The 26,121-nt window shown below is 45.2% G+C and overlaps 1 protein-coding gene across 7 annotated transcripts in view; it reads left to right on the forward strand.

Annotated features, from left to right (window-relative positions):
- The first annotated feature begins 2,147 nt into the window (after nt 1-2,147).
- Pfkp (phosphofructokinase, platelet) overlaps nt 2,148-26,121 on the forward strand; it is a 55,324-nt gene continuing 31,350 nt past the window's right edge. Inside the window, exons 1-4 of one of the 7 annotated variants that reach the window (XM_078023140.1) lie at nt 2,148-2,350; nt 14,088-14,161; nt 23,448-23,525; nt 25,671-25,860. In XM_078023140.1, the coding sequence (XP_077879266.1) occupies nt 2,239-2,350; nt 14,088-14,161; nt 23,448-23,525; nt 25,671-25,860 (454 nt within the window). In that variant the 5' untranslated portion in view covers nt 2,148-2,238. Of the gene's footprint in view, nt 2,351-14,087; nt 14,162-21,781; nt 21,902-23,447; nt 23,526-25,670; nt 25,861-26,121 lie in introns of those variants that run through there. The other 6 variants (XM_005320332.5, XM_040277243.2, XM_078023137.1 and 3 more) reach the window with 6 other exon arrangements.

Consider the following 26,121-nt stretch of genomic DNA (forward strand, 5'->3'; position numbering starts at 1 on the left):
ATGACCAGTCCTGTAATTTTATGTAATAAAAATAATTGCATGAGAAGATAAAGGGCAATTCACTAAAAAGTCAGTGTGGACCATCTTTTAAAATATTATTTGCTTTAGAAAGGATGAATGATTGACACTCCTACAGCACAGACCCTAGGCCCTGGGCTACAGAAACCTCTGTGGGTAAGGGTGCTTAGAGCCTGGAACCTCCTGTCTTGGCAAGATAAATGGCACTGCCACTGCCAACTTCAAACACCTGTTATTCAATTCACAATAGCTAAGCCATAAAACTAGGTATCCTTCAACAGATGAATGGATAAAGAAAATGTGGTGCATATACACAATGGGATATTACTCAGTCATAAAGAAGAATGAAATAATGACATTTGCCAGTAAATGAATGGAATTGGAGACTAGCATGCTAAGTGAAATAAGCCCATCTATTCACTCTATTGGGGAGGGCCGAATAGAGGGAAGGGAGGGGACATTGGAATGGGAAAGAGTAGAGTGAATCAGACATAACTTTCCCATGTTCATATATGAATACACGACCAATGTAACTCCACATCATGTACAACCACAAACATGGGGATTTATACTCCATGTACCTATATGTCAAAATACATTCTACTGTTTTGTATAATTAGAAAGAACAAATTTAACAAAGGAAAACAACCAAAAAAGGTGATTCTCCCAATTATTAGGATAATAGTGTCTATGCTAATTCATAGACGACAGCTCTCAAATTATGCATTCATCAGAGTAACCTAAGGAGCTTGTTAAAAATGTGTATTCCCTGAGTGCATTCCTACAAATTGGACTTCAGGGATGTGGAGAGGCCAGGTGATTCTGATGATCTTGGGGCTTAGGAACCAATTCTGGCCTAAGCAGAGATCAGACCATGCAGGCACCACCAATGTGATTTTTTATTTTTTGATGCTCAGAGAGATGAGTCAGAGCCGGAGGCAAAACCCATGTAAATTCGCATACCACCATCTTTTGTCAAACGTAAAAAAACAGTTTGTGTTGCTTTTGCAGCCTTTGTTCAGTTTCTTTATTTTATTTTCTTTACCGTTCAACAAACATTTATTGTGCAGAAAGAAGGCTAGCGGACTGCCACCCCGACCCTGAACCACGGTGTGGGTGTGGGGTCTTTTATGAAACTCTTGGGGTTACCACTGAAGGAGATATGTATCTCAAGAGACTGCTTCCTGAAGCACCACAGCACTAGGTGAAGCTCCATAAAAATTAACTTACTGTTCATCAATCGCACAAGATTTTGACTACAGACATTTCAGATGTTGTAGTTTCCAGTAGAGCAGCTATCTGGCTGGCAATGCCTTGATAGATTTCTTCAGGTAGGAGAGCTGTCCTACTCTCCAGCCTCATGGCTTCCTTGTCGCGCCTTCTCCTGCTACACGCGGATTCTCCAGACCAGGCCTGGAGGCGAGAATGTCTCAGAGGGTGGCGTCCATAAGTTCTCCTAGTCTCAATCCCTTTTGTTTCTGCCAGCCCAGAGCTGGAGGACCCAGAAGCGCCAGCGCTCTAAAGACGACCCGAGAAATGACAGCTTTGTCATCTCTCAGTCCGCAACGCCCACGTTTTCCCACCAACTTGAAGATCCGCTCACACGTTCTTACTCCCTGATCTCAGAAGGAGGGGAAACCTGTGCGATCTCAGAGAAAAACGTTGGGGCAGATCCACTGTTCCCGGCGCTTCTCCTGGAATAATCCCGTGGGAAGCAGTGCATGCGTCTCTGTGACGACTGGGACCCCAACCACAGGGGCGACTCGGGTTCACCAGGAATCTCCGAGTCCCACCAGAGCGGTTCCTACCTAACGCGGCGACGTTCGGCTGGCGAAATTCTCGCCCACCTGCTGCGCTCCGCCCACCTGCGGCATCCCCACCCCGGGCCTCTCAGCCTGGGGTCTCCCCACCCGCGGATGCTCCCCGTAAGCCCTCCCCCCGCATCTGCACCTCTCCTGACCCTGTTCCACCTACAAAATCCCGGGGTGCTGCAGACCCCCACCTGCCGTGCTCCTCCCACCCCACGCCCAGATGGCGGCGCGCCCGCAAGCCCCGCCCGCGCGCAGGCCCCGCCCGCCAACGCCCATTGGCCCTCGGGCGGGCGGAGGCGGTTCCTGCCCGGTGCGGGCGGGGCGGCGGTTCCGAGGCCCGCGAGCGTGGGCCAGGTCCTCACTGCTTGCTGCGTACCCGAGCGAACCGGCAGTCTCTGGCCTCCTCGCCATGGCCAGCAGCGTCCCATTGACCCCCAAGGGGTCCTTCCCGAGGTACCTGGAGCACCTCTCCGGGTCCGGCAAAGCCATCGGTGTGCTCACCAGCGGCGGGGATGCCCAAGGTGCGCGCCCGCCCGCTTCCCGAACCCGGGCGGGAGAGGAGGGCGGCGGAAGGGGTTACTGGAACGGAGGGGGGGAGGGGGATGGGAAGAACCTGGGAGAAACGTTGCGGGAGGATGGCTGGGGAGAATGGATGGGGTGGGAACCCAGGAGAAGGGATGGGGGCTGGAGTGCCCGGGAAAAGAGATGGGGAAAGGGACAGGGGAGAAACGCGGAGAAGCGATGGTGTAGGGTGGGGAGAAGACCTGTTACCTAGGGCCATCAAGGGTTCCTGGGGGCGACGGGAGCCGGCGATGGGACTTAGTTGCAGGGCGGGGTGCGGAGGACGGAGAATATGGCGGTAGTATTCTTCATCGAGAAGATAAATTAATTTTCCACCTCCAGGTCTATTTTAGCAATAATGGCAATGGGGTGGAACCACCCTTGGAGGTCGTTCTGTATTTGAGTCATAGAATGGAGCCAGGCATCCCTGCCAGAGTTTGAGTACCGCACGACTCCTCGAATGTCACAGTACCCACCCTTTGCGGGATCTTCCCAGCCCCCCCAATTGTAGGCAAAACAGCTCTCCCCCCCCCCCGACACCGCGCCTCCTGCTGACTCGCGCCCCCCGCGCGGCGCTAGCGTAGTCCCCTCTGCTGCATTGCGGGACGCTGCGGGGGTCGCGCCGGGGGTCCCTCCTCTGTGCTGCCTCGGCTAACCCGCTGCGCCCGACGTTTCCGCCGGGAGATTTTAAAAAAGGTTTCTCTGCTCTGACCTCCTGTCATCTTCCGGCTTATGACAAAAGTGAAAACAAAAATGGGTCACTAGGCCCTCCCTGCCAGCCTCCCCTGGACGGGAAAGACCAGGAAGCGGGGACTCCGGGACGTCACCAGCACTCGGGGCGCGGACTCCGGGCTGCCCTTTACCCCTACGTGGAGACTGGTTTCAAGGCGGAAGGGGCCCAAGCCTGGGACCCTTCGACATGGAGAGTGGTCAGCCGCTCACAAGGCCTTTAGCCCGGGTGCACGTGGGGCGCCAGGATTCCCTGACTGTGGGGTTCCCCGGTACATATAAATCCCTAGTGAGGGTAAACCAACTACTGTAAAGTGGATGTGCGCGTCTCAGGTGAACACACCCTTGGAGCCTTCAAGATCACGCGGGCTGGACACATGTTCCCTGAGCTGGGTTTTGGTTTTATTTCCCCCTCTTCTCCCAGATGAGTATAAAGGCACTGATGCCTCATTCCTCCCGTTTTGAGGCTACACACCGAGGAGGGATGCTCCGAGGATGAGCCCAGTAGCCCGCCTTCTGCCCACCCCGTGGGTGACCTTCCCTTCGCCCTTGAGCGGGGCGGGGCCAGGCTGTGCTGGCGCGGGGGCGGCAGGTTGGGGAGTCGTGAGCACCGCCCCGCCCGCTGCGGGAGCCTACGTGATGCCCAGCCCGTCGCCGCCCCTGCGCCTTGGCCGGATGGGACTCGAGGGACACTGGGGCAGCATCCCCGGAGCCTAGCGTCGGGTGCGCCAGCGTAGGAAGCCCGCGCTATCGAGAGAGAGTTTCCAGTGAGACTGTCCTGATTGCTTTAAAGTCTGTTAGCGCTGCACCAGTCACCACCCGCACCTTGGAGGCCCTCCTTCCTCAGTCGGAGAAAGGATTGCTCTAGAATTGGTATTATAGTAAGGAGAGCCCCAGTGTAAACATTCCTTATGAAGGGCTGCTTTCCTAGGGAAGGAAAATGTTGTGAGATAGCAAAGGCTGGGGTTGGAAAAACAGGAGACTGAAACAGGAGATAACATCGCCTGAGTTATTTAAATAAATGCCTAAAGATGTGCTTGTGTAGGGCAGCCTGAAGGTCTGTCTTGTGACCTGAGTGGCTTCCCAGTCCAAGGGCTTCAAAAGCATCTGCATTTTCCCAGAGACCTCGTGCTTGGTCAAGTTAGGAAGCACTTTGAATCTTATCCTGGGCTGCTGAAGAAGCAGCCATAGCCACAGGAAGAGGAACTAGTCTCCAAGCCATCAGGGCTGCACATCAAGATTACTTTAGAATGAAGATGCTGTATTGATTGATAAAGTGTTTGTTAAAATACTTGTTCCAGTGTTTGCCAAAATACTTGGTGATTGGAGTACAAACCTATGAGATACTGCTGCAATTTGCAGAATCAGTTTTCTGTTGCTTATCCGGAATCTGCCATTTGTGAGAAGTTATAAATACTTAATAATAGCTTAAGTAATACCAACATGTCCATCTCTCCCCTTTCAGCAGAAAAGATACCTAGAAAATGAAAATTGTTTGAGAACTTTGGGCTTGGTTAGTGGGAGATGGCTGCTCTTAGTTTAGCAGGTGGCATGGAAAATGGCCTGGTGCTTTTTCAGCTCTGGGCTCTCACTGGAGAAACCAACCATAGTCTCCCTTGCTAGAGGATGAAGCCATTATTCATTTTCCTGAGGCTCCATGAAACCACCGAGTCTTATTGTGGTGTTTTCTTGGACCTGCTTGAGAGTTGCCCACGTTGCTTTCTGAGAAAGCTGGCCTCAAGATATATGCTCAGAGGCTCTGGCCTTGGCAGTAACAGGTTTACCAATCCTTAGAGGGAGTTATTCCTGGAGATAATATCTATTATACTCCCATGCTTTCATCATTTTGGCTTGAATGTATTAGTATTTGATTTTTCTCTGAGAAGATTTTTGCATAATAGCTGGAGAGCAAGGATAAGAATTTGGTCTCATTTTTAGGGTCATTTTCTAATCAGATATGGAATTACAGTGAAATTTCATATTGAGATGGTTATAGGAACTATTTTTTTTGTGTGTGTGTATTTTATGTACTAAGAGCTTTACAATTTCTATCTCTGGGTCTAATCAGGTTGCCCCAGGATATGTATTTCTTAATTTTGGCGGTGGGGAGAAAGACCCACAGAAAGATGAGTAATTTAGGCAAGGCCATGAGGCTCCAGATAGTTTGGCAAGATTTAAACTAAGCTTTAAAATCTTACCCCCCCCCACCCCACTCTCCATTAAACCGTGTTCTTAGGGGGGGTTTCTCAGTAAGGTCTTGTGATCTAGTCATGCTCAAATGTGAGCAGAGCCCATCTCTCTAAATTATGCAGAGTAAGCCTTTGGGCAGCTTTTTCTGGTGGAACAGAAAATGCCTTTTCATAGTAATGACAATCAAGGTGGCTAAAATGATGTACCATCACACTTGATATCAAAGTAACTGAGCACTTTCATTCCCAATGGAGTTTATATAGCATAAAGTAAAACTAAAAGTCCCCCAGCTGTATTCCTGACTCCTTTAGTCCCCACATTAAGAAAGTGTATTTTAAGGAAATTTTTTTTCATCTTCTTAAGTTGCACAGTATATCTGCAATATTAAATTGATTTCACCTTCATCTAAAATTAAGCTCTGCATTGCTGTATAGACAGGTTTACCATGACCTAGTACCTACCCTCAAATAATATTGTTTCACACACCAAAAATTATCCATGATCTTAGACACAGGATGTAGTGTTTGCAAGGCTTCTGTATGGTGGGGCTGAGAATGAATGCTCAGACAGTCAAAGTTCATTCTTAGGGGAGGTGAAAGATGCTCAGTAGTCAACATGCATCCTTAGGGTGGGTAGAAAGGCTCAGGAGTCAAAGTCCATCCTTTGGTTAAGTAGAGGACCATAAGGAATGTAAAGGCACCTTTTTTTTTTTGCCTAAGGCAAGGAGAACTTTAAAGCCGAACTTATGGGCAGTACATACAGTTTAAGTATGTCTTTCTAATCACAGAATAGCCAACATTGAGAGACTGTTATGTAGCATGCTTGCTGCCCCCAGGTGCTGACTTATTCACGCACTTGAAACCTGAGATGAACTGGCATTCCAGAGTTTGCAGAGCTGAGTATTAGTGCCTGGCTTTATGGCTGCAGTGAAAAGGTGCCAGACTGAGTACACTGTATTTCCAGCACCCAGCACGGGTGGCAAATACTCAGATGTTTGTTGATTGTTCCCCACCTGGAGTCACCTCTGAGGAAGTGTTAGGTGATTACTTACGGTTCCAGGTCATTTCCTTTGTCATGAGGTCATCCAAGTGAATGACTCAAATGTTCTCTAATCCTCAGAGCAGGAATATGTAGACTTGACCAAAGTGCTAGTTGGTTCTTCAGTGTCTGTCCTCCAATTTGTGCCTTCCGCATTTACAGATTCAACCGACCTCAGATTGAAAAATATTTTAAAAAATATTTTAATATTTACGTTGTATTAAATATCACAAGTAATTTAGACATGATTTAAAGTGCATGGGAGGATTGTGTAGATTATATTAAAATTCTGCATTACATCATTTTGTAGAAGGGACTTGAAACATTCAAGGTTTTTGATGTTTTTGATATCTGAGGAGATTCCTGGAACCTATCATACAAGAGACAACTGCATTTATTGAGCACCCAGTCAGCGTCCTGCTTGGGTCCCTTTGGTGCCTAGAGCTTGCCCATGAGCCTAGTAAAATGCACATTGAGAATACTAGCATTATGTCTCTCACAGCTCTGGGGCCCTTCAGTATCCTGGAATTCTGTATACCTGTTCTTTAATGGGATCTTTTGAGTTTAAAATGTAATGATTAATTTAGCAAAAATTAGTGGGCCTAGGAAGCAGTACGTGAGAATTGTAGCATAGCCAATTCTGTAGGAGAGTGGTGGATTTGTGTAAATGCATCCTTTTCTATGAATTCAGATATTTTTTTTTTTTTGTGGGCCATATGCAGATGACCCTAAGGAAAGACATCTTGTTGTCTTTCACAAAAAGGCATATTTTATATTTTCCTCCTTGGTTCCAGTTGCTGAAAGCTTTTGGTAGAGAACTCAGACCTTCTGGCAGGCAGAATCGAGGCTATTTAAATAAGCTCTACCAATCTTAGGGGCTGTCAGAAGCCATTAAAATTAGAAGAAATACAAAAACCAAAACAGCATGTTAAGGACAAAACATCAGTTTATAAAACAGTGCATCCACTACCGTTGTGATGATGTTAAAATGCATATATGGATAAAGAACAGATGCTTCTATGTTAAGGAAATGATTGAGTCACTTTTTTTTTTAATCAAGCTTTATCTGGTAGTGTATTTTTATGGGTTACAAAGTATCTGTGTAAGGCTGCAGTTCCTCTTCACTAGTTCTCTATTCCTTGTACCTTTGCCATCATGGACTTCCTTTGTAATTACAGTAACTTCTTGTCTAGAAGAAAGAAGCAGCAAAACATGGCAGAACAGTGTATTTGAAACTCAAGAGACTTATTTATAGATCCTGGTTCCTGGCTATGCTATCTACCAGTAGTGAGATAGGGTCCTGTTTTTTTTTTTTTTTTTTTTTTTTTTTTTTTTTTTTTTTTTGCATTTACAGCACCAAGACATTGAAAATCAGTCTCCCTGCCTCCCTTTCCTCCCCCAACCCTTTTCATTAATGAGAGTCTCAGGCAAAATAGGAAGTGTCAAAGAAACAATGCAGGACAGCTCTGAGCCCCTGTCAGTGTTTTCCCCAGGGCTTTTTATCCTCTGCAGCCTCCTGAGGATCCTGGGTAGAAGTGGGTGCTGAGTTTGGGGGTTAGGTGAGCTTGAGCCTTGCACTTGGAGGCCACTGGTGCTCAGGTCCTTGAGACTAGGCTCCTCTGAGGTTTTTCCAGAGGATACCATCCCAGGAGTTCCCTGTGTTGGATTTCTCACCTTGACCCACATTTTGAGACATTTTATTTTTTAAACATACATTGTTTAAAAATGTATAGATAAGGGACTCAACCTTAGATTAGAAAAATGACTGAAACAGTGACATACAGTCACCTCAGGCTCAGACAGTTGTCATTCCTTCTCAGGGTTTTGGGTCTGGGCTGAGGTTATGCAGATGGGGGGGCAGGAAGCTGCTGTTTCCATGGAGGGAGGAGCCAGCAGGAAGTGGGAGCCCTGGGGCCAGTGGGAGGAAGTGGTCCTGGGCGGGTCCTGGCTACTGGTAGACCAGGTGAGGACTTTGGATTTACCTTGTGTGAACTGGAAGCTGTGTGAAGGTTACTGGCTACCTCTGATAAAGGTGGCTTTGTGGAGTGGAGCAGGGAGGGGGCAGGGAGCCTGAGAGAGCCTGAGGTTAGAGAGTTGTTAGGAACAGGATCAAGCCACTAATGGAGGTTTGAGGGGGTGGAGGGTCTAGGGTATGTGAGCAGAGTTATGTGAGCAGAGGTTGATACAGGTAGGATGGCTAAAGGGTATTTTTTTTACAGCAGTATTCATAATAGCAGGCAAAAAAAAGTTGGGGGAGGGATTGTGAAAAACCACCCACAGGAAATTAAAATTCCATGGGTGTTCCTGGAATGGGTTCACCGGCTTTGAAGAGTTTTGTGTCATCAATGTGGCCAGATGTGCACAATGCATCAAGGATTAAGCACTCAGGACCTCTTCTGTCCAGTGGGAATGAAGCTTGCCTAGGTAGTTGGTGTTTTATAGGTAATTTCAATTGATATGGTTGCTCCATTATTCACAGTAAACGGAAAAAATGAAATTCGATTTCACATTAAAACATTTATTTTCTTTAACCCACTATTTCAGAACATAGTTACTTAAATTATTTCCACACCAAGTCTTTGAAATCCATTGTGTGCTGTACCTACTGCACATCCCAATCTGGGCAAGACGCATGTTTCTCTGGACAGTGTAGTGAGAGAGACACGGGTGTGTTACCACCTGTAGTTAAAAGATCCCCGTGAGTTTTATGTGAGAGCTTTGAGGTAGGCAGGGGAACAGCTGGAAATGGTCCTGACTTCTGCAGAGGACCCTGAAGGTCGCACACTCCCAGGATGCTCTCTTAGGCCTTTGCTGGCCTGGCATGTTCTTCTCTAGATGCCCACTGGCTAACTTTCATCTTCTTCAGATCTTTCCTCAAACACCAGGTTTTCAGGAATGCCTTCTCCAATTCTTACTGGACCATTGCAGCCTTTGGCCCCCTCTACACCCTAGGTGGCCTCTGCCCTCATCTGCTTATTTTTCTCCTTAGCACTTGTGCCCTTTTACCAGTGGGTATATTTTATTTGCCTGTCATGTTTATTGGTCTCCTCTGTCTGTAACAAGCTGCAACAAGGTCTGTTTTGTCAATGTTGAATCCCAGCAGTATCTAACAAGCAGGAGATGTACAATCCATGTGACTCTGTAGATGGTGGAATGGATGAAGGCCTCCTCACAGATGTGTCTGCAGTTATCCCCTCCCTGACTTAAGCCACGGTGGGTGCAGCTGCGGTGGGTGCAGCTGCGGTTGGGCAGTCCAGAGAGGCTTCCTGGCTTGATAACTTTGAACCATGAGGGAGCCAGCATCCCAACAGGATTCCCCCTGGGATTCCCACCTGCCCAAAGAGAAAGCTTTAGGGAGAACTTTAGTATATTTTAAATTCGTCTTTTGTAAGAGAAGCCAGCAACCTGACTTTATTTTTCAAAAAAGGAATTTATAAATACCGAAATTAGTGAGTGAATATGGTAAGTACTATGAAATATTCAAGAAAAGTGGCTCAATGCTGTCAAAGGTCAAGTGAGGAAATTTATTCCACTATTTGGATAAGAAAGGAAGTAAAAGGATGGGTCCCAAGTATTTTATTAAATCAATATTTTTCTCATTTTTAATACGTTTTATTTTTAATTAGCCCAAAATATTTTGTACTAATTTGTGGGGTACAGTGTTGCAATCTGATGAATGTATATGGTGTATAATGATCAGATCAGTATAGTTAGCCTTTCCATCTCCTCAAAAAGTATCATTTCTAATGATGCACAATATAAATTTTATCAGAGCAGAGTCTCAAGCATTTGGAAACTGGGAGGCCACCTCAGAGTAGCCCACAAATGAGGACTAACCTGGTGCTTTCTTGCCAGGCCCTGCTGGTGGCACATGCAAGACTCTGGACCTCAGGAAAGAAATTACCTGATCACTGTTAGTTGCACTAAAGTTGAGCGAGAACCTATTGAAAATGTGTAATATCAAGAAAATAATAATCTGGCCTTAATAATTAATAATAATTCTGTTGCACTGAATTATCACTTGTTTTTCATTACTAGCTGTCTCAAGGTCTGTTTTTGTCTTTATGCTTTCCATACCTGGATTCTGTGTTCCCTGAGGACTGAGGATTAGATTTTGGCAAATTATGAAGAGGTTACTTTCCCAATACCAGGATTCCTGCTCAGTAGGAGGATAACATTTTCCCACGGAAATGCTGATGAACATTATTGTCTCCCTGGTCTGGCTACCAAAACCCAAACAGAATGAATGAACCCTACTGGGACTGGGCTGTCTCTAAAAACAGTAGCTTGAGTGTTGAGTAGAGAACCCTGAAATGGCCCTTTGTCCCAAAAGGCCTAGTGGCTGAGCCCAAGGACAGCCCTAAGCAAAATGAGGAAACTGGGAATGTTGACCCACGAGGCTGTAAAACCAGTCAGATTTGCAAGGATTGGTGACTCTCCTGCTTATTTCTTCCCGCCTTGCCTCCGGTCCTTCAATCTTTGGCTCCCTGCTATGACCCCTCCTAGAACACTTTTGAGGTTCTCCTTTCTCAGGGCTCTACCTACAGTGCTCAGGGGAGGCAGGGGAGGCCGCCCTTTGCAGAGTAGATAACACCCCAAAGCTGGGAGCTTTCGATCCTATCAGGCCCCACCCCTAAGCAAAGAAATGAGAATCTGGCCCCTGCAGGCATTCTTATCCTGAAGCCTCCTTCCGAAGCCTGCTTTGGTGATTCCTACACTTGGTCTTTGTAATAGGTGAACCTGGAGAGCCTTTTAAGTTAAAAGAAGAGGAAGGTTTAAATTGCCACTTCACCATTTATTGATTTTGTTACCTTGGGCAAATCAGTTTATTCCCGAGAGCCCAGTTTTCTCAGGGACCCCTCAAGGTGGCAGAATCTTAGCAGGCTTCCTGCCTGGTCCCAAACAGGCTGCTCCTAGCTCCTGAGCTGCAGAAGTGAAAAAAGGCCAGCTGGTTTTCTCCATTAGGGTCACTTGCAAGTGAAAAACCCCCTAGGGCTTAGAGCTGAGCTTCTCACAATGTGGTTCCCATAACAGCTGGAAGCCTGTTAGGAAATGCCAACAAAGGCCCAACCCACCTGCCCCAGGGGGTTTGAGCAAGACCTGCGGGGGGGGGGGGGGGGGGGGGGGGGGGGGGGCTGCTGCTGCCAGCTTAGGAGAGCTGCCTCGGGGGGAAGCCTGCTTTTCTCCCCCAGGTGAGAGGCGGAGAGGTGCTTGGAGGAGGCCCCCGGGGCTCACCTTGTCTTTTGTGTCTTGCTTTTAAAAATTTCAGTCCTCTTGCTATTTCTTTTCCTTGGACATTTCTCAATCCCCAGGATTGTTCATTTACGAGCCTTTATGAAAGGCCCTGGGGAACATTATTGTTCAGAGAAGAGGGGAGTAAAGGAGAGTAAATGGGAAAATGGTTCTTGTGGTACAGTTTATCCCCTGGTGCCACCCAGTATCTATACAGGTATATCTTTGGTGGCTAATCCACCTGTTCTTAGTGACTGTAGCATTAAGTCCTAGAACAACACAGTCTGTTGGAAGGATCTGGAAATTGCTGCTTTTATCCCTAAGTGTAAGGCAAGATGCCTGCCACAGATGTGAGTGCCAAGAGGCAGGTGCTTCTCCCTGCAGGGGATAAGGAGAGACAGATGAGGGGGAGGCCAGGAAGTCGTCTGGGAGGCTGAGGAAGAGCCTCCAAAGAGGAGTGTTAGCAGGGGATGCTGACAGGCACTTCCTGCAGCCCCCAGGCAGGAAGGAAGAGTCCCCAGAGCAAGGAGTCATGGGGGAGGGGGAGGGGAGCATGGCACTGGAGTGGTTTAAAACAAAACATTTGTGCTGATGTTGAGTACAAAAACTTCAAAAATCGTGTACAGGAAAGAAGTATGGAACTATATTCAGGAAGATAGCCATGCAGCCTCGAATCAAGTTTTCAAAGGTCTGGGGGAGGCTTTTATGTGTCTGTTTAACAGAATGTATTGATAAGTTATTTGCAAAAACACAAAAAAGAAATTGCTTGAGTCACTCTGGCCAGTTTCTGGTGTGGATGATGTTAGCAGGACATAAATTCAGGGAGAAAGTTTAGGAAAAGATGTCATTTTTATAGGCAGGAGCAATTGGAGGTATTGGTTTCAATGGCACAGAAGAAAATTGTGGTGCTGAGCAAGAGTGAGTAGAGGGGAAAGAGAAAATTACCAGGATAAAAGAATCCAATTATACTTAGAAATGCTGTTTGACCTTTTTCTTTTTCATTTATGTATATGTGGTGCTGAGAATCCAGCCCAGTGTCTCACACATGTCAGGCAAGCACTGAGCCACATCCCTAGCCCTTTTTAAAAATTTTATTTGGAGACAGAGTCTCACTGAGTTGCTTAGCACCTCAGTGTTGCTGAGGCTGGCTTTGTACTCACCATCCTCCTGCCTCAGCCTCCTGAGTTGCTGTGATTACAGGTGCATGCCACCCACCATGCCATCAAGTTTGACCTTCTTGAGAGATGGCCCCCAGTAAATTCAGCAGGTTGTTAAAATTTCTTTACAAAGTAAACTAGCTTTTAATATGAAGTGATAAGGGTACTTGATATACACATGTACATAGACATCAAATGTATATCATATACATTTATTTCTAAGACATACAATCCGAAGGTTTTCAGCTAAAGGGATATTGTCATTCAAAAGTGCAGCCTTCCAGTGGTAATGGACTTATTCCAGAACTGCAGAACTGGCCTAGCATAATTTAGGATTTTTAAAACCATCTTCTGGGCCAATTCACCATATAAATATGCTCAAGTTTAGTCTCCTCATGGGTCAGAGTATACTTTTGAAGAGCTACAGCTCATTTTTATGGGGCATTTACTTACCAAAAGACATTGTCTGTGTATTCTGTGACATCTCTGGTTCTGATATTTGTTTCCAAAATGTAAATACATGGAGGAGGCAGTTGGGAGTGGTTGAATGTCTGGGAGCAGTTTGGCTGAAAGCTAGAGTGTCTCCCCCTTATGAAGGCATCTTTCTGGACCTGGTCCTCAGTCCTTCCATTTTTCTCTTGATGCTCTTAGCTCATTAGCCAGAGCAGTGATGCAGGTCTGTTCAGGTTCCATGCCTGCGGGGGGCAATTCCAGTCAGTTGTCAGCCTGAAGAAATGGGACTTAAGGGGAAAGCAAAGCAGATTCGAGTCTAGTGGACTTGTATGATTCCACGTTGCACTTTGCTGCTCTTAGTTTCTTTTAAATGTGAAAGATGTCCTTGAGTTATCCTGGTTAGGTTTAATATTAACACTAGGCAGGTTTTTATCTTCTAATAGAATTGCATGACTTATATTGCACTTAAATCCATCACCTAATTGTTTATTACATTAATACTGGTAATGAAATAACCAGTTTTTCAACTCCTCAAATCAGACTAGTTGCCCTTTTCAGTATTGATTTCTTTGACTGTGGCTAACTTCAAGAAGACTGTCTTCTCTGCTCACCTGCCACATGTGGAGCTGCTTGGGAACTCACACCAAGCCCAGGCACCAATGTTCCAAACTGAAAGTGCTCCGAGTTCTGTTATGGCTGTATCCCCTGTATCCACTGTATCCATAGATGGGTGACCTTGCTTTACGTTCCCTGTTTCTCTTAATCCTTACACTAATCCCTCACTTCTCACATACGGGAAAAGGGACGTAGGAGAGGTTGCACAATTTACCTGTAATCTCGGTTAATTAATGGCAGAACCACAGGCTCTTGAGTAACAGTTGTTCCTATTCTTTCTCAGGTATGAACGCTGCTGTCCGTGCTGTGGTGCGCATGGGAATATACGTGGGGGCCAAAGTGTACTTTATATATGAGGTCAGTGTTTGCTTCCCATTTATTATTTATCTGTGCCTCCCATCTATCAGAGCTCTGCCATTGCAGGCCTGTCTCTCACCTGTCTCCCAAAGCTGAGCTCAGGAAGTGAGGGAAGAAAGGAGATAAGACTGAGCACATGTCATTTTGCTATCAACTTCCTTTTCTTGATTTGGAGGATCAGTAATCTCAAATGGTGGTATTTGTCTGTAGCTCTTATTCACATACAAGTGATATAGTCCTTTCCAGTGTGGGCTGAACTTGACCAAGCACTCTGAGAAATGGGGTAAAACAGCCACTTTGAGCTTTTCATTATTCATATGAAACCCAGGCCTACTCCCTAGTGTCAGTTCAGGCTTTAGTTTCAGAATGAAGAGTCTGTGACCAAATAGCAGGAATGGCACCTAGTCTTTGACTTTTGAGGCCCTGGCAACTTCAGAATCAGTAATAGTTGGATGAAAGGTGCTAATAGAGTTTGAACCACATTATTTATTTTAAGAACTATTTGGAAAATTTTACCTTTAATTTTTACATTTAGAAGTCATAGCTTCAAAAAAATGGGAAGAGGAGAATGTTTATTTTTAAGATTGAATTTTTCTTAAGATGACTATTAGTATGATTCCTCTCAGCATTGTATATATAAAAGACTGGAAGGGAATATGTACATCTTGAAAAGTAGAGCAAATATATTTTATATGCTGTATTTTATTCCTGCCATTATGACTGTTTTGTGTTTGGTATATTGATTCCAACTCTTCCTTTATTTATTTATTTTTGGTACTGGGGATTGAACCCGGGGATGCTTCGCACCCCCCACCCCACCCCCAGCCACATCCCCAGTCCTTTGTATTTTTTGAAACAGAGTGACAGTAAGTCACTGCCTCAGCTTCCCCATTTGCTGGTGCTTACAGGAATGTGCTACCACTCCTGGCCCAACTCTTGCTTTAAATGATCCAAAATGCTCCATCAGATTGATGACCCATTGTGTACTTGGCCCTCACTTCCATGATTCCTGATCCACCGTAACACTGCAAGATCTATATAATATTTTAAACCATCTAGGGTTTTATATCACTACCTGCCAAGACCTGGCATTGACTGAGTCCAAACTCATGGTCCTTTTAATGCCAATGTCTGGCCAAAGTGATTTCAAAAATTTCTAACCCCAGCCTGAGGCCCACCCCCATTCAGCGCTGTGCCACCCATGCTTGCCAGATACGTGTGTGGCTGCATTCATGCGACTCCCCGGGAGCTGGCGAGATTCCCCTGCACATCTACTAACTCATTTTCCCCTTTTGTGAAATGTCTGTTCCCATTCTTCTCTCATTTGTCTACAGAACCATTTGTTTATCATTTGCTGAAAAGAGGACTTTCCTGTGTTTTGGTTTGCTTTTTTGGAAGTGTTATGTGGTTTCTGTTTGTACTTATCTGGTTGGGGCAATTTTAAAATGACGGTTTTAACCTCCGCGTTTCTAGACCACTGTTTTATCATTTTGTGTTTGGATTGGTTTAAGGTCAAATTGCCCTTGTGAATTTCCATTCCTGGGCTCTGGCCAGGCTCTGATGGCTGCTTTCCCCTGCTTATTGACTTGGAATGAGCACATTAGCGTCGGTGCCACGGGCATCATCCTTCCTTCCACCCCACTACCTTCCAGTTTGCATTCAGTCTCCAAGTCTCTCACCTACACCCACTGGCTGCCTTTTCCTGCTCCTGCTGCAAGGCATACCTGTGCACCCTGAGGTGGTTTCCGCAGCCTTGACTTTTTCTTTTCTTTTAAGAGGTGAGGTATGCATTCTGCCTTAGACCTGGAGGGAGAATTTGGTGTTCTGGCCTGGAAGCTGTTCCTAATAAGTGAATGAGCTCTTTGGAGTTGGAGCAGCCTCAGATGAAGTTTTAGCAAAACGTGTTCAAGTTCAACAAAGTACAGGATGTTTCCCCAGGAAACCTTGTGATTTCAATGGCTGCTACAATCCCTGGCCTGTGTTAATGCTCCTGTTTTACAAATGCCTTCAGGACAGCGACTGACTGGATCTTGGTGGCGGCTTTGTGGGTGCGAGTTGTGAGGAAGGAAGTTATTTCTGTTATTTCATAGTGAAAGGAGCTGATCCATCCCAGACAGTTTACTTTCTCTGGGTCATTACGCCTCATTTTTAGGGCTAGGAAGGTGTGTTGACCTCTCAGGCTCCCAGCCCAGGATCAGGGGAGTGACTGACCCCAAGGACACTTGCTAGTGTTTTGAGACTTTTTTGTTACCTCATTGTTGGAAGGGTTCTTGTTGGTGGCACCTAGTGGGTAAGTCCAGGGATGCCATCCAGCATTCTGAAATGGACTACGTGGCCCCCACCACTGATGCCCAGCTGGCCTCAAATGTGAGCAGTGTTGAGGCTGAGCAGCCCTCCCTTAAACCAGGGGTCAACTCTGCACTTGGTTTGGATATTGGTAGAAGGGGGACCTGGTAAGGCTGATGGATATACGAGGGTTTCATCTTTGAAATAGTAACTGGTCAACTTGATTGGATTTAATGGTTTTGTCTTCCTGGCCCTTGTGTATCTGTTTTTATTGGCCACTGTGCACTGTGGTTGTCCACCTGTGTTCTGGTGATATTCAGACCTATGTGTACGAGACTAGGCACATTTTAAAATTAAGGAATTGGTATGGAACACATCTCATGGGCCTGTAACTGAGAACATGTGGTCTTTCTTTTGAGGCAAACCAGATTTATTCTCTACATCATTGTATTCATTAAAGATATAGCTGGGGATTTGTTAGATGGGTCCATAAGCTCGGAGGTTGAAAAGCCTCATTATGGCCATCTGCAGTCCAAGGAAATCAGTAGCTGCTCACTTCAAGAAGCTGGAAAGCTCAATGTGAGAGATGCAGCTCCCAGCCACAGGCTGAAGGCCCACGGCTGCCTAGAGGGCCACTGGGTACAGGTCTGCATTCAGAGACTGAAGAAACCGGATTCTGAGGTCCATGGGCAACTCTTCAGCAGGGGCACAGCAGGACTGCTGCTTATTCTTCCATCAGGCCCCACCCTGTTGGATAGTGCCACGTTCAGGGCAGATCTTCCTCAGTTCAGAGACCCACACACATCAGCCTTCCCTGAAACACCCTCATAGAAGTGTGCTCTGGAAGGCTCTAGCAGCCGTCCATCCAGCCAAGCTAGCACCCAAAGTCAGCCATCACGGTTATCAACTAGCAAAGTTGGGGCTCTGAGGTCCACACTGCCTGGTAGGCAGCGAAGGTGCCTGAACCCAGTGGTCTGTAGGGGCTGCATTTGTCCTTTCCTCTCTGAAGCGGTGGCTAAGGGAAATTTTGGCTGGTGTGGGCTCCTCTTCCTATCCTTTCCTGGAGCGGGAATGAGGAGTCCTGGCTCCGGGCAGCTCCCATTTCCTTTAGGAACCTCCACAGTTCTACTAGGAGTGGGCACCTTAGATAGAGGCTGTCACATATCAGAATGTAGTTGTACCTGGATTTTAAAATTCTGTCTTAGTGGAGTGTAATGGAAACACCCCAAAGATGAACTCTTTTGAATTGAAATTGCCCATCCAGAGATGATGAGGTGCTTCTCATGATACCCCTGTCCATCTCCCCACAAACGGTAATCTTAGTGGAAGAGCTCTCTCCTTACAGGAGGATAGTCCTCAATATCTACTTTACCTTGGTTGGGCTCACTAGAAGCATATTCTCAGACCCACCTCAGACCAGAGGGCCTTTGTACAAGTAGCAGGCTCTTTGCTCAGTAGCAATAAATGTTATCTACTTGATCGGTTTGGAGAATCATTTCCTCTCTGTTATGGATTTAAAAATTTGTATCTGTAATTCTGAAATTAAAAAAATTCTAGGGCTGGGGATATGGCTCAAGCGGTAGTGCGCTCCCCTGGAATGCGTGCGGCCCGGGTTCAATCCTCAGCACCACATACCAACAAAGATGTTGTGTCCACCGAAAACTAAAAAATAAATATTAAAAAAATTAAAAAAAAAAAAAAAATTCTAAAATCTGCAAGTTTTTTCTAACTTACTCAGCAATAACATCCTGGCTGCCTGTAAGGCTACCTATAAATCCTGGCTCACCCACTCTGTGTATTTGTACCTTAATCTTCAGAATCCCACGTCTGTAGGGGTGGGTTTGAGGTGGTGTATGCTCCTGAGAGCCCCAGGTTACACAGCAGTAATGTTCATACTGCTTGCTAAAATCCAGTGTCTTTTGAATTTTGGTCTGCCTCTCACTCACAGAGTTTGGGTAAAGGATTGTGGACCTATAGCAAGCATCTCGGTGGCAAGATGAATAAATTAACCCATAATCCTGTGTCTTCCTCTGTCCAGTGCAGAGGCCTCCTTACACTAGCACCAAGGGGGGCTGTTTGTGACCAGACACAGCGTCAGGGTCCACCGCTGATTTATTTATAGACCTGCTGGAAACTGTGGGTGCCTTCTCCCTGAGCTCTTGAGACTGTGCCCACATTTTGGAGCTTCTTTCTTGACCTCAGCACTATAACATTCAGAGCTGGGGAATTCTGGGAAGGAAGCAGAGTCCTGCACACTGCAGGATATCCAGCAGCATCCTGTCCTTACCAGTGAGATGCCAGGAGCACCCCCACCCTTCAGTCATGACAGTCAAAAATGTTGCCAGACATTGGTAAAATGTTCCCTTGGCAGAACGACCCTCATTGGGGACCACAATTCTTGACATATGTGGGCTCAAATTTAGAAGATGGTGCCATTTAGTATTTTATTGGATTTGTAATTTTGTTTTTAGTCTAGTTTCTGTGTTTTGCCAGAGCTTTGGAGGTTACCATCAGACTAAAACAGTTAAGCAGGTTAGTATGAAAGAGGGGAATTGAAGTTTCTTTTTTTTCCTCTCTGGTAGAGGGCATGTGAAAGTGTATTCATTGGAAGGAGCTGGTGTTTCTGGTAAAAGTCTGGCACCATATTAGCCTGAGCTGTTCTATCTGGCTGTGGCTTGCAGACCTGTAAATCTGGGGCAGGCCTACGTGTGGTGCATGCGAAGCCCTTGGCTTACGTGTCAGAGAGCTGGGGAGGGATGGTGGATTAACCCATTCTTTTCTACCTAGTCTGCTGATTATTGACTCCTTCTTGTTCTTCCCCTTAAGCTAGGGTTTTTCCTTAAAGGTATGGAAGCCTTTAGCTTCTTAGCGATGCAAGAACAATGGTTTGTGGCCAAGACTGTGTCCAGCCGATTGCCGTGGTTAGGGTGGGTCACACTGAGTAGGAAGTCACCCTTAGCTGCCCCCCAGATAGCCGCTGTGACTGCAAGAAGACCCTGCAGAAGAGGGCTGTCTCCTTGAGTTTAGTTTGATATATGGGTTCAATATCCTGTTGTCAAAAGCTATTTTGCAGATTTAAAAAGAACCATTAAATATGACCCAAAAGTCTCTTGTTTTAAAAAGAAACTAGTTTGATGCTACTCATAAACAGCCATTTGTAAATATTATCAGTGTTCATCTCTCCTCTTGCACACCCTGAAATAAACACTAGGAGTAATCCCATCACTTTAACTGCTTAATCTTACTGTTATTAAAAAGAGCAGATTGTAAATATGTCTGTGTAAACCCTTCTTACAGTAAAGGAATAAGGGCATGGGCAGGTAATCCTGTAGTCTCCAGAGCTGTTGTGGTAGCACCTTTTCCCCCTCCCTGTGGCCTCAGGGCTCAGGGTACCCCCTTCCATCGCAGCTTCCAGCTTTCTCTTTGAAGGCCCAGGTTCACCCCAGCTGGCCATCTGCCATAAGCTTGAATAATCAGCATGTAAATGTAGTGTCCCTTGTTCCGGCCTGAGCATTGTGACTTGACTTAATACACTAATAAAGAAGTTTTAATTAATAGATTGGTATCATTTTCTTTTCCTAATGGAGCCCCCTCCTTGCCAGAGGAAACACTGTCGTCCTCTGGGATAGGAAGCACCACCCTGCTCTCCAGTGTTTAAAATCGAGAAATGCCACCCTGTGACAGACTCACAAAAGTCTTTCCCATGCACCTGTCCCCTGCTTTGCTCAGAAGTGCTGCTGCCCCCTCTCCAGCCTCAGCATGCCAGCCACTAGAGGAGAGGCTGTGAGGTGACTTCTCTGTAGACATGCTGGAATCCAGATAACACCCGTGCTCTTGGGATATGAGTGCAGGGGTAGCTGGTGAAACAAGACGCCAGGCCTTGACTGGGCTGACCTTGTAGGGACATGTCTGTGCCCCATCTCACCCCTCCCATTCCTGACACTGACCTCCACCTTCCCCCAGCCATGCTGAAAATTCCAAACGTGCCTATGGTGTGTCATTCAGGCATGTCTCTTTGATGTTTTAAATGTAACTGCTTTTCTTTTAACTTCATTGAAGCCAAAGCTGCTTAGCCACTGTGTCTGCTGGAAAACGACTGTCCCCGTTGAGTGTGTCCCTCTGCATTGCTTCCTGTTCTGCTGCTTCCCACCACTGTCTGCGGGGGTTGGGCTATCCCCCCACTAACACGTGGGCATGGCGACTGCATTGCTTAAGTTGCTTAAATCGATTCACAAAAAGTCTGTGTGACCTAGGTCTCTGACGCATGCCTTATTACTTTTCCACTGCAATACAGGCCAGTGCATGTCCTGGGACATTGTCATAATTACAGGATGAGCATTTTCTTTTCTTTTATTGAATGCTCACTTCATGCCAGCTTTTAGGGTAAATTCTTCAAGTGAGATTTGTCTCTGACAGCCGGCGATGACATGCTTCATGTTGCTGGGAGCTTCAGCCAGTTTCATCACAGTTAGTATTTTTAAATTGCAAATGATCATGAGCTCCTTCCCCTGCCTCTGTTACTTCCACTGCCACCTTTGTCGCTATGGGGCTGGGGGAGCCCCCTTTGAGTTGTAAGATAGCCTCTCTCTGGGAGGAAGGTGACCTGTCTCTTCCTGCTGTTGTAACCACTGAGGCTGTGCACTGTCAGCTTTGACTTAAAGGACTCGAATAGTGCCAGAGGGCTAAATTAACCGTGTTACCATATTATTTGTTTTCCAAAGTGCCAAGTACAGGACTACATAATGATTTGCTGTGTTCAGCCTATTCTAGAGCGAAGTCTTACCAAGGACATCTCCTAAGGCTTCTTTCTCTGTTGGAATTTTCCATGGAATAATGTGCACACTTTTATGAGATGACTGTTCAGATCTCTGGACAAGAGTATTTCTTTAGATCCCTAGTAGAAAGGTGAGCATATGGGGGCGGAACTCTCCAATCTCAGGTTCTACATATGCATTCCCTCGGGGGAAAAAAAGAAAGTCATAGCTCTCAACTTTGAAAATCACTGACAGAGAACTTTCTGCTGCCCCCTTTTATTCAGTGCCTAGTCTTGAATAAAGTAAGATTGCGGAGCCATTAGGCAGCCCACATAGCCATTCAGAGGCCCTGTGTGCTCACTCTCAAGTTCTGTAAGTGAAATGCTTTGGTTTATTCAGATATAAACTGGGGGAGTCCTAATACTAGCAAACTAACAGAAAATGTGTACACATGGAAGCATCAAAGCCCATGGATAAATCTTTGAATGCAATAACTACATTCACAGGAAGTCAGTTGTAACAGCATCTAGAAAAATGCTTTCAAAGTGCATCATTTTCAGCAGCTTGTTTTTCAGTTGTGGCTGGAATGTTTGCTGATCAAACAATTATTGACTGAAGAATTCAGGAAATCAGATTGGAAAAACAAGCTCCATCCAATTAAGATGCACGGATGCACTGAACAAAATTTCTGGAAGAAGAGGTATTTTGCTATAACACCAGCCCAATAAATTCCCTCTGGGTCTTTAATTAAAAAAAAAAAAACATATATCTATCTTTCTTAAAAGAGAAAGCCATCTACAGCTGGAGTAGCTCTTTTTCTGTTTATGGCAGATTCAACAAATGCCTGAAAATACTGGCCCAAACTATTTCTAAAGAAAGCAGTGTCTGGGCTGGGGTTGTGGCTCAGTGGTAGAGTTCTTGCCTAGCATGTGTGAGGCACTGAGTTCTATCCTCAGCACCACATAAAAATAAAATAAAGGTATTGTGTCCATTTACAACTCAAAGATATATATGCAAGAAAAAGAAACAGAAAGAAAGCAGTGTCTCCTAAGTGATCAGTTAGACTGTTACTAATGCTTATTCTGACATTGCTCAAAAGGATTTCAAACAAGAAATTGAAATGACTTTGGAGTCTGTGACGTGTTCTTAGATGTGAACAAGTGACTTGCATTAAAACTTCTGCAGGACAGTGGGTTGGGTGCTGCCTTTGCAGGTCTCTTAGATTCCACTTGTGAACTAGGGACCACGAGACAGATAATGTTTTTGTTTTTCAATCAAAAGCTAAACATAGTCTTCAAGGTATTGTGGTTTTTTTTTTTTTTTTTTTTTTGTCTTACATGAGTCATAGAACTGCCTTGGCAGACAAATTCCAAAAGTTGTAGAAAATATTTTGCTATGTTAAAATAAGTATGTAGTCTTCCAGGGAGATTTCATTAGGAAAAAACTCATCTGAATACATTATAATACATTTGGTTAAAATTAGACCTACAATTTGGTAACATCTCTTTATTCCTAAAGACAGTTTAACACTGCAGTTAGCAGTTAGTTACTTTTCAAATGTTACATCCGTGATGACTTTGCAAATTGAAGAATGAGTCATTTCCTAGCAACTTACCACATGTGTACAATGAAGAGACCTTTGAATGCTATGCTAATTGCTCATTGAGTCATTCTTTTTTACTTTTTAATTGTTTTCTTTATGTGAAATAATCAGATTATTTTTGGAAAATATGTCACTTTTTAAAATGTGTGTCATGCTATGTTTGGGGATGTAAGCAGTATAATTTTCACTAATGGCAAGATCAGACAGGTTGAATTATTATTCACCTACGCTTTAAAAAACAAAAACAAACAAAAAAATTGCCTTGGCAAATTGGGACGCTGACAAGATGCTTTGACGTGTGCAATGTGTTGGTGAACAGTTTGAGTTTGTGTCAAGTTATGAACACTCACGATAAATGTGTCCCTTTTCCTAAGAACTAAGAACTAGGGAATAGTAGGCAAAACACTTTATTCCCAGATTTTCTGTTTGGATAAGTCTGGGAAAAAGCTTCCATTATTAAAGGGTAACTTCAGAGGCTTCATTACAGTGTAATACTATTATCTAGTGCAAGTATTGCGCTGTCTTCTAACCTTTATGTGTGGGGGAAACTATATTTGTGGCCATTTGTGATTCCATTTTGTGTAATTTGGGGATCAATTAATGTTCAACCCACTTTTAAGACCTCCTGTATTTTCTCGCCCAGGGCTACCAAGGCATGGTGGATGGAGGCTCTAACATTGTGGAAGCCAAATGGGAGAGCGTGTCCAGCATCCTACAAGTGGTAGGTACCACGATGTCTCTTTGAGGAACTGTTTTAGTTTGAAACCTTTTTTACTTGGGCTTCAGTAACAGTGAAAACACATTTATGTGCTGACTTCTGTTAGTGATTTCCTTACTGCTTGCATCAAATGAAAACATTATTTTGCCATTTAATTAAATTTTTAAAAATAAGAAGCTCTCCATAATGTAAACCCAGGAAGTGGCCGTGATACAGAGTGTGTCATCGCCTGTTTTCCTGTGGCCCTGCAACTGGATTTTTTTTTTTTTTTTTAGATAAGACTACAGTTGAGGTGACTTTGGTGTGTTGGTGCTGTGTGTTCAGTGGTAAATCTCTGTGCTCATTAGGTTTTTGCATGTCTCTTGGCACTGGATGTAACAAAGCCTGGGAGCCCTGAGGGTTATAGCTTTAATGGGGAGCCTGCATCACTGTTCTGGTCTAGATCAGGCAGAGCTGATTTCCATGTTGTGCACAAGGAAGAGGTGATCTCCACTGCAGGGGGGAACAGTTGTTTACTCTGAGATTAAACCTAATACCTTCCTGGAACATTTCAGCTCAGCGAAGGCTCCAAGTTAAAAAGTGGAAAAGAATAGACTTCATGAAATGCTCCTAATTTGTGGTTTGGTTTTTTACAATGTGTAGACTAATGCTATGACTCATTTTGAGTACTTTTTATTAGAAACCAAACTAGCGCATTGGCTCAGAAGATGCTGGTGGAATATACATTGTAATGTTAGCCAACGACTCAATCTGCACCTAGCTCTGCTGTGCCTGGACAAAAAGTGAAGGAACTTTTGACAGCCATCAGTAATTAGATAGAACAATACTCATAAGACTTCAGGCTGTGTCGGCTGAATTCCACAGAGAAGAACTTTCCATTCTGCCATTGTGATTGAGACAGGATAATAGGAGGTGCTTACTGGGTTGGAGGGTGCTGGTGAGGGTGGGAATGGCTCTGTCCCTCTTATCTCTCCAACCTTGGTATTTCTGGGTATTTAACTCTTCTTCCAGGTGTAAAAAGTCACAGAATCCTCCAGCTGCTCTCTGTCAAGTGAAAGTCCAGAGAGCCAGCATACCCTGCTTTGACCTCTGCCCCTCCCACCCCATGCCTGCCTCGGAGGGAGCCAGGTTGTATACTGTCACAGTCACACTTAGAACTAGCATTGTGAGACCAGGATCACTCTTGGTGCTGTTAATGAATAGAGTTTCAAAATTGGGAACTTTCTCATAATGCTTTGGCCAATTAAATGATGGCGATTTTAATGTAGAAAGAATGTGCATTTGTGTGGTTTAAAATGGGTCTTCATAAACTGATGTGACTTATACGGTACACTCTTGGGGTATCCAGACGAATACCAGCAAACCATGTCCCAGTAGAAGTCTACGCAGTCGGAGATGACACTGTTCCTAAGCACCAGCAGACACTTGAGGCATCTGGTCCAAACTGGAGTTCTTATAATTGTATTTGTTATTTAAAGGAGTCTTGCATTTCTCCAAATGCTACAAACCTACCATCCTCAGTTTTCTGAACAGCTAAGTATGAGAATTCATGATTTATCTCTCTTGGAAGTTTGAGGGATCAGATTTCAGTTTCCTCAAGATTTAGCCTCTGAAAAGGGTGGAGGGATGTAATGCATAAACCAGTCTCTGTTTCTCGGGTTCCCTTGGTGATGCTTGAACCTGTGGTGCAACCTGACTCAGGGAAGGAGCCTTGGTCACCTGGAAGCAGCAGCACAAGTTGCTTCTTGGGTCATGGCTGATGACCACATGGTGGCCGCATCCCATTCTGTGTGCACCTGGTCACACTCACCTGCTGTGGGTACAGCTTCCACGCAGGCTTGCTGGACAGCTGTGGTGACACCACAGAATTTCAAATGCTCTGTATACTTGGTCCGTGGCTGTGTTTGTCTTCAGCTCCATACCTTCTTGGCCACTCTGGGCATGACACCTGTGTCCTTCACCACAGAATTCCAATATGGGTCTAAAAATGAGAAAATCACCAACTTTCACAGTGGGCTGACAAGGCATGCCAACAAGGAGAGTGTAAATTGAAAGTCCCATGTTTACTCATCAGTCTGCGTGTGCTGATCCATCTGGCCTTCTTTCTAGTTGAAAGGAGATCAATACACATGATTTTATCTTTTCCAGGGTGGGACGATTATTGGCAGTGCCCGTTGCAAAGCCTTTCACACTCGAGAAGGTCGCTTACAGGCTGCTGCTAACTTGGTCCAGTGGGGCATTACCAACCTGTGCGTGATCGGTGGGGACGGAAGCCTCACAGGGGCCAACATCTTCCGGAAGGAGTGGAGCGAACTGCTGGTGGAGTTGGCCAAGAATGGTACATTTCCCTGTCCGCTCATACTGGTCTCTGGAGCTTCTGTTTTCCCCATTCATCTTCCCTGGCCTTTAGTGAGATTTGAAATGCAAACATTTTGCCTTTGTAAAAGTTTTATTTTGTGTCTGACGGACAAATAGCAGTTGTGCACATTTATGGGTCCTTTTTACTGTATGAGCCTCTTAACTGTAGCCAAGTAGATTGGGTATCATTGTGGTGGTTCTTACAACTTGTCATTTCAGGATTTGAATTGTGTTTCTCAAA

The sequence above is a fragment of the Ictidomys tridecemlineatus genome, chromosome 10, assembly GCF_052094955.1.
Source record: "Ictidomys tridecemlineatus isolate mIctTri1 chromosome 10, mIctTri1.hap1, whole genome shotgun sequence".
Taxonomy (NCBI): domain Eukaryota; kingdom Metazoa; phylum Chordata; class Mammalia; order Rodentia; family Sciuridae; genus Ictidomys; species Ictidomys tridecemlineatus.